Source organism: Aythya fuligula, chromosome 2, assembly GCF_009819795.1.
Source record: "Aythya fuligula isolate bAytFul2 chromosome 2, bAytFul2.pri, whole genome shotgun sequence".
Classification (NCBI taxonomy): Eukaryota; Metazoa; Chordata; class Aves; order Anseriformes; family Anatidae; genus Aythya; species Aythya fuligula.
The window spans coordinates 35,597,236-35,606,133 of NC_045560.1; the positions used below are offsets into that span (position 1 = coordinate 35,597,236).

Sequence of the window (8,898 nt, forward strand, 5' to 3'; positions counted from 1 at the left end):
GGGGTGTTTTTTTTCTAATTCACTGATTACAGCCGTATGGGGACCGTGCTACTATTAAACTATTGAATTCATGGAGACAAGGTTGAAATTGGACCGAATTGGCTGTCACATGATTGCCTCTGCCCAATGACAATTTGGGCTTTAATCAAAAGAAGCCACTGTCTGTTTGATTGATCCAAAAAAGTCGGGAAGGAACGCCTCATTGGGGGCCAGAAAGGCTTTATTTACACTTTTTTTAAAGAGGGAAATGATATCTCTAGTATCTATCCCCTTGGCGTCCTAATCCGAAATGATCGGGGGTGGGGAGGGAGGTGCGGGTGCGTCTCTGTGTTTGGAGGGGAGGCTGCGAGTGTGTGTGCGAGTGTTGGTGTGTGTGTGCCAGCGTGTGTGTGTGTGTGTGTGTGTGTGTGTGAGAGCGGGCGAGTGTGTGTGCGGGTGTGCGGCTGCTTGTCCTGCAGCCTGCTGCCTCCCTCGCCTCCACCCGCGCACTCCTCTCTCATTGTTTGGGACTGTCAGGAAAACGCTTTGCACCTCACAAATCATTTAAGCACCTCAATCTGACGCCTTGAGTCATTAACAAAGTAATCCATTAATCTTCAAAGTTTTGACACCGCCAGGCCCCCACATAAGAAGTTGCACCCAGGCAGGAGTCTGTAGCAGAGAGTCTTGATTTTTTCCTAGGGAATAGCACTTCCTCCAAAACTACTTTATCGCTCCCGACTCAGCCTCCATTGGCTCCTTTTTCTTTTCTTTCCTTCTTTTATTTTTTGTTTGTTTGTGTCTTTTTTCTTTTTTCTTTTTTTTTTTCTTTTATCTTCCTTTTTTTTTTTTTTTTTTTTTTTTTTTTTTGGCTATAGGGCGTACAGTACGGAGAACAATTGGCCGCCGGTGCCGAGCCATTGTTTAACTGGATCTTCCTCAGCAACCTTGCTTCTAGGGGAAGAGTCACATAGGCAGCAGCCCTTGCGCTTCGTGACTTCCCTCTCCAGTTGGCTTCCCGGGATTGGACCATAAAACATACCCTAGGAATACCTCTCTGGGCGAGCCAAATCGCGAGGCTGCGAAAGCGTCTGGCTGTTGCCTCTTTAAAAAAAAAAAAAAAAAAAAAAAAAAAAAAAAAAAAGACCAAAATCCTGTGCCTTAGCTTGCAAACGATACTCCCGTCTGCTGGCATAATTTGCTTAATAACCGTAGTAGGCTGGGTCTGGTGAGTATTTTCGATTACCAGGAAATATATGGGCTGGTAGCGGGTTTGTTTTCACGGGGCCAGGCAGAGCGAAAATGCTGCGGGGGCGATAACTTGAGGCACGGCTCTCGCCTCCGAAGCTTGGCTCTCTGCCGTCGTTTCCATTTTCCTCTGCCAAGTCGAGCCCCGAATTTGGAAGGTTTGGGCACAATTTTCCAACCAGACCGAGGCGAGCGATGACAATGATGGCCATGGGAGCCAGCCCGATGAGTCCTACGGTCAGAGCCGGGCCGGAGCTCGCCTTCCCGCGGAGCCGGGCCGGGCCGGGGGCCCGGGGGGCCGGGGGAGGCCGGGGGGGGCCGGGGGAAGGAACATCCGAGCCGGTCTCCGTGTCCTCGAGCAGCCGGGGACCATCGCCTGCGCGATGCGTTGCTGTCTCTCTTTATTTTCGGAGTTGCCAAAAAGGGGTCGGCAAGCGTCTTCGTATTTAAAAATAATAATAATTATAATAAAATAAAGAAGAAGAAGCAGAAGAAGGAAAAAAAGAAAAGAAGACCCCCAAGCATTCAGCGGATCAGTCTCCGTCCAGACTGCACGAAGTGCATTTAAAAAATCGGTTTTAAGTTAATGCACCCACAAGATGTAGCATATCTGCGAAGGCATTGGAGAGAGGGGGAGGGGAGGGGCTGGGAGGCTTTAAATGGGCTTTTTGGTGGTTGCTTGTTTAAATAAAATATAGAACGAGACTTGTCATTTAATCCCTCAAAAGGGATGCCTTACAAATATCGATGCTGTTGGAAAATGCGAGGGGTTTAATTTTCTTGCTTTTAGTCCAAACAAAGCTCTGGTGGTGTCTGCGCGCGATCAATCTTGGCCGCCAAAAGGTTTGACAGCTACTGGCCCTTAAGAACACATTTAAAGCTTCTTGCTCTTTCCAAGATCAAATGTGGCCGAGAAAAGAGGCAGAGCAAGAAACGCGAGTAAACAAGGAAAAAAGCTGCTTTTAAAATATGCTGGCAGAGGACTGCTCTGCTTGTGGGAAAGCCCGGTTTTATTTTGCTTCTCTGCGCCTACCTTGGGGTCGGGCTTTTCTTTTATTTTTATTTTCTTTATTTTATTTTTTTTTTCTGGAAAATATTGGGATTAACAGCAGGATGGCAAATAATAAAGAGAGAGGTTTGGACTTTAACCAGGCTTTGTGAGTAAAAACCTGCGTGGGTGTCTCTATTCTGCACATTTGTTTCTTGTGGTCATTCTAATACAAAAACCACCTGGAACAAAACCTTTGGAGAGGGGACGCGAAATTCTTGGGCAAATCAATTACTTCTGCCTCCAGAGGGATCTTTTAATCGGGAGAATCTTAAATGCAAAAATACAAATTCTTACTGGTAACGTAAAGCCTCTGAAGATGGGGTAGGGAACGGTTTCTGGAAAGAAGGGGCAAAATCGCCTGTATTTTTCTTTCTTCGGAGTGGGAAGGGGAAAAAACGCCAAATTCCTTCTCTTGAACATTTTCAGAAATGTTATTATTGCTGCTAAAGTAACCACACGTTAGGAATTCACCGGCTGTACCGTTACCTTTTGTTTTATCTAACGCAGCTTATCGGGGCGGGGAGGGGGGGTGTTGAATTTTATGTATGTGCGCTTATTTGAAAGGAGCCATGTCTTGTAATGTGGCAAAAAAAAAAAAAAAAAAAAAAAAAAAAACATTTTCTCCTCCAAAATAATCATCAGTCGTTGGTCTGTATTGGGTAATAACCATGTTTCAATGAAAAATATCAGACTAAATAAGCCTCCCTTCCATGGTTACATATCTCTCTATGTAATAAACCGCATGGTATAAATATATTTACAATCCCTTTCTTTGACTGAGCATGCTTTATCTATTTATGCAGAAAAGCTCTATATAGCTTCGTGGATGCATGACAATGTTTCAGCATCAGGCAAGGATGGCTCTGGGAACAAGATAAAGCCCAAAGATTAATAATATTTCAGCATGAGACCAAAATGGCGACATTTTTTCTGTGCTCTGGAAGATACAGATGGTAAACAGCGTGCGTTGTTATCTACACAGCATAGGAATATGTCTTTATAAACGTGCACGGGTATATTTTACCTAGTCTATTAAGGTCCCTTTTGATTTATCTTTCAAGTTTCGATCTAAAAATTACGGACATTTGGCCTGAAAAGGAAGAAAGATGGGATTTAAACCCACGTTTCCAGTCCCTGCCATCCCCCTTGGACCGATTCGGCCCGGAGACCCCGGGGGTGCCCGTTTGGGGCCAGTGGCCCTCCCGCAGCCCGGTGTGCACCCCACACACACCCCCTAACACACGCACGCACACACGCACACCCCCGCGGGGGGGCAAGGATGGAGTGGGCAGGGGGGGGGGGCAGGGAGAGCGGGGCTCCCCTCCCCCACTGCTTCAGGCTGCAGCGGGGAGGGGAGGAGGCTGGGGAGAAGGGAAAGGACCCCAGCATCAAATCAAAAATTAAAAAGGAAAAAATAAAAATTAAAAAAAAAAAAAAAAAAAAGAGAAAAGAGAGAAGCTGCTCGCTTTAGGAAAAGAAGCAAAACGGCAGGAGGGAGGAGAGGTGTCCAGAGGCAGCTGCGCCCGGCAGCCCCCCTCCCAGCCGCCTTTGGGGTTTGCCTGGGGGGGCTCAGGCACCCCCGCTGCCCAGAGCCGGCGGGGCTCAGCCGCCGCCCGGCTCCCCTCCTTCCTTCCCCCCGCAGGGAGCCCGGGCATTAAGCGGTCCCTCCATGCCTGCGCCTGGCTCTGTTCCGGCCTCCACGCCCGTGGGCTCGCCCCCGCGCACACGCGCGTGCACACCCACGCGTGCGCGCACCCATGCCCCGTCCCCCCGGCTGGGCCACGGAGGGGCGCGGGGGGGGGGAAGGATGCAGCCGCTGGCGGCTGTGAAACCCCGATGGGTAAAAAAAAAAAAAAAAAAGGTATTTAAAAAATTTAAAAAAAAAAAAAAAAAAAAAAAAGGAAAAAATCCACCATCCCTCTCTCTATCGCTACAACGCTGAAAAGGCGCTACGGAGCCGTTCGGGGGGGAGAGCCGGTCCTCGTGTGAGCTTCCAGACGAGTTACCGGCTCCCCACGTCATGAAGGGCTCTCCCTGCCCTTCCACTGCAAATAACATGTTCTTAACTCTTTATTATTCAGAATAAAAACTTTATTTTTTTTTCAGAACGTGAGCAGCAAGGAATGTATAACTTTCAAAACAAATCTAGCCTTTTCAGCTTTACACGCTTTCCGCCTAGCTGGATGTTACAAGCATAAATTATTCAAACTGTGATCTTTTTTTTTTTTTTTCCCAGATTTTATTGCATCGTCATCATCATCGTTACCATCACTTTGAATAAAGGAGTTATAGTTTCCTTTCAAATGATATTTCCTACGCGTGCCGATATGCCATCTAATGTATGGCCAGGTAAATACCTCCTGAATATTCAGGGTACAGATTTTTTATATATATATAAATATGAACAAATGGGGATAAATAAAATTTTAAACACTTAGATTATTCAATGTTTGCAAAAAAAAATATAAATAAATCTGAATGTTCACCAGCATACACACATTGAAAGACTTACACGTATTAATAATTGTCCAGGGAGTCCCTGTCCAAGCGCTTTTGATGTCTTTCTCGCTATTTAAAAGAAGTGCAATAAAAAAAATTGCTTCCCCGTGGGATCAATCATGTACGAACAAATTCACATTTAAGAATTCCTTTTATAGAAAATTTGTTCATATACCCTGTTTTGATAAAAGTGTAGAAGGTAAAGTATAAAGCCTATGTATACTCCCAAAGTGAGACACAAGGCTACAGTTCAAGAAGATAAATATCCACTAGTGAAACTATAGAGCAATTCAAGCAACAAATATTGCTACGTCACATAAACTAGAAAACGCTCTTACCAAAGGAAACAAAACAAACTAAAACGAACAAAAGAAAGAAGAAAGAGAGGGGAGGGCACATGGCAGGGAGGAGAAAGAGAGAGGAAGGGGTGAGTACTTCTAAAAAGTTGGGGGCTTCGTGTTCCACTTAGTGACTCCTGTCTCTTACAGATGGGTGAGTTTGGGCGCTTCCTGAATTCTTCCCTGAGAAGGATGGTGAGCGGTAAGGTCTGTGTATGTTGGGTGCGGATCGCAAGGTCCGTGGTGGTGATTGTTGCCCATTGGCCCAGCCCCGCTGTAGTCCATGTTGGCAGAGGGAGGATGAGGGAGATGAGTTAGACCAAAGATGGAAGGCCCAGAATTGGTCATGGTCTCCACGTAGTTGCCCCCTACGTAGACGGGGCTTCCCTGTATATGTGGATTCCCATAACCGTTGCCTTGAAGAGGATGAGTATCGTATTCAGGTGTCACAGCTGCTGTCCCCGTGTATCTCTTTTGAGGAGGTGGGCAATTATTAATAGGAGCGGTATACGATGCAGGGATGCCATAGGTGTTTTGATGAGGCTTGTTAAATGGCGGAGGCGACTGGGGCTCGTAGGGGACACTGTTTACTAAAGAATGCATAGAGTTTAGATATCCCCCCGCGGCTGGAGGGACAGGGCTTCTGCTTGGGGACTGTCCTCCTGAAGAGGTCATCATGCCCTTGCCCTTTTGATCCTTTTTGTATTTCATCCTGCGGTTCTGAAACCAGATTTTGATCTGTCTTTCTGTGAGATTGAGCAAATTGGCCATCTCTACCCTTCGTGGCCTGCAAAGGTATCTATTGAAGTGGAACTCCTTTTCCAGTTCTACCAGCTGGGCACTTGTGTAAGCTGTACGGGCTCGCTTAGAGGAGGCTTGCCCTGGAGGGCTTTTATCACCAGCACAACTCTCACCTATGTAAATCACACAAAGAACACAATCAGATGGTGAACCTGGACACAGCAACCACAGACAGCACCCTACAACACCAGCACCTGCACGGTCCAGCTCTTGGCCATGAGATGCCCACATGTGTGATGAGTACTTGCCCTGGCATGAGCTCAGTCATGCCAATCTACAAGCCTCAGTAGATTTTCTTCACCTCATTAACATCATTATATGGCTATCCTTGCTCCCTGTAAGAATGACAGCATGCAACATAACATGAACACTGCATAAAAGAATAAGAGAGGTTCAGAGAAATAAAGCTGAAAGTTTTAGAAACTCAGAAGGTGAATCTATGGCTTTGCTTACATACCAGGCTCAAGCAGCTCTTCAACAACTACCTGTCTTCTTCACTACTGTGAAGATCTCCAGCCCTCTTTTTCTGAAAACCCTGATGTATACACATCAGCTACAGAAGTTTGCAGGTCAGGTATCCACATATAAAGTTATAACATATAAAACTGACAGTATACTGTTTCTAGGACATCTAGCATAAACATATGGTAGTAATTGGGAAGTATAATGCACATAAGAACATACGGTGGCTATGCTTGCATAAAGGCATACAGACATATTTAAATGTTATTGCTTTTTAATAAAATAAATACATGATATGGAAGGCTGTAAACAGCAGTGTTACCAGAGCTCTAAAAAGCACACTGGAGAAGACATTCGCTAAAGTTTTGGACTCTATTTCCAAGGCATGTTTAAGAGAAGAAGAGGAAGAGGTTAATATAAACACAACTCCTGGGCATTGGAGCTAGCACTGGTGTTATCGATTTGGGTTTCCTTGAGTAATAAAAGTGTTAATATACACTTCCATCCCTCAAATAATATTTTATGGGCTTACGTTTATGGCACTACATAAGATTTTTGTTTACCAGGCTTGTAACTTTGCCAATCAGCCTGTTAAAATAGGAAGAGGTTCTGACTGCGTGCAGGGCATTGATCCTGACTGCACATGATTATGAGCTATTTTATTTGTGTTACACTTCAGCAGAGATAGGTCACTGTCTTATTAATCTAGCAGCACTGTGCCAACAAAGTACTTGGGATGGGCCTCTGGCTTAAGGCCTGGGCTGCTCCGCACTGACATGATTTACTGGAGTGGGGATTACCTACGAAATGCGATAGACACAGGAGGGCACAAGTACTAGAGCCGCAAGGAAACTGGATCACTTCGGATCCATCCTGCAAGTCTGGGAAAGTTTCCCAGGGGGGTGATCTCTCACTGAGCTCCCACTGCAAGCAGCAGAAGCTCCTCTCCAAGAGCCCAAGGGGGTCAGCTCAGAGAGGAAAAAAGTACCCCTCCCTTCCCTCCCCGTAGTGAAGGTGGCCAGGGCTGCCCTCCTCCCCGCAGGACATGTGGCTAGCCCAGGGGCACCCAGGGAGCAGAGGAGCATGGTTCATACCTGAACTGGAACTGCTGTTTTTCTGCTTTGTGTTTTGCCGAGACTCTTTCATCCACGGGAATATCTGTTTGGACATGGTGGGCGAGTTAAGAGCCGGGCTCTTGGTGGGGTTGGCCGGGGCAGTGTTGCTGCTGGCATTTTGAGATGGCGAGGCGGAGGACGGAGGTGGAGGAGGCTGTGCCTGCTGGGCCGGAGGCGGCTGCGGTGGGGCCTGCGGGTCTGCGAGGCCGGGGGGCTGGAGAGGTTGGCTGGGGAGGGTCCTCATGCAACTCTCACTGATGTCATTGGCCTTGTGGTGGGACACGGAGCTGCCAGGGGACTGGAGGGAGCACGCGGGGCGGTGGTACTCAGTTTCCACAAGTGACGAAGACGGAGGATATTGCTGCTGACTCGCATTATAAGTGAAACCATTTGCTCCTTGGTAGGGGTAGGCACCATAGATTGCAGAGCTGTCGTAGTAGGTCGCTTTTTGCATTTCGTTGTTTCCCAATATTTATTTCGCAAACTGACAGGGTCTTGACACCCTTGGAGAATAACATTGGCACCCCTCTGTCACGTGGCACTCTTCCTCCAATGGCCTCTCCGGGCAGACCTGGGGTGTGGGGAGAGCAGAGCAGGGTGAAGAAATGGTACAAATCCATCTTACTTTCAATAGCTAAGTGACATGAAAGCCATAAAAGAAAAAGTGGTCAGCAATATTTAGCAGCATGACTTGGCCTCAGGCACAGAGCATTTCGATATAAAAGCTGCCTGGATTTACTGGCAGCTACAAATATGTGCTTTGCTGCACCGGGATAGGGGCTTTCTAGGGTTTTTTCCTTTCTTTCTTCCTAAGAAACAGAGCGGGGCACCACACGGCACACGGGTTGATCATTTATCACCGTGAGGCTGTTTTAATACCGGTCTCTGAGATAAGGGTGATCGAGGAATCGCTAATGCAAAGGGGCTGGGCTATGCCTTCATTCCAGCTCCAGGATCAAACCCTCTCCTGTAACCGGCGTCATTTTATTTTTAGCCTTTCTCTCCAGGTTACGGCTCTCCATCCAACTTCAAAGAAATACATGAAATTGTTCCTGTCTACGTGTGGCAGGGGGCAGGAGAGGGGTGGAAAGGTTTTCTAGCCAGAAATATTTACACACGCCGATCCCGAGTGACGGATTTTGGCTTGTCTATGAAACGCTCGATAGGAAAATAAACAAAGCCAGCGCCTTCTCCCCTCCGTGCTCGCACACCACCTCCAGCCGCCCAGGTCAAGCACCCTGGCAGCAGCGGTTCCTGCCCGGGCGAGCCCCCGCACCCACCCCGCAGCGGCTCCTGCACGGCCCTGGAGCGCAGCCGGAGCCCCCGGCCCTGCCCCCGCAGCCCCCACGCCCGCTCCCACCCGCGAGGGGCTCTGGAGCCTCAGCTGGACCTAGCTCCATGCAAA

General features: G+C 47.6%; 1 protein-coding gene across 2 annotated transcripts; it reads right to left on the reverse strand.

Annotated features, from left to right (window-relative positions):
- Positions 1-5,259: 5,259 nt before the first annotated feature.
- On the reverse strand, positions 5,260-7,947 carry HOXA3 (homeobox A3). 2 transcript variants are annotated; one of them, XM_032182227.1, is made up of 2 exons: positions 7,479-7,947; positions 5,260-6,029 (listed from the first exon to the last, which is right to left on the reverse strand). In XM_032182227.1, the coding sequence occupies exons 1-2, from the start codon at positions 7,945-7,947 to the stop codon at positions 5,260-5,262; spliced, it is 1,239 nt and encodes a 412-aa protein (XP_032038118.1). The 2 variants fall into 2 exon arrangements, with proteins under 2 accessions (XP_032038118.1, XP_032038117.1); XM_032182226.1 differs by having other exon boundaries at positions 7,473-7,947.
- Between the last annotated feature and the right edge of the window lie 951 nt (positions 7,948-8,898).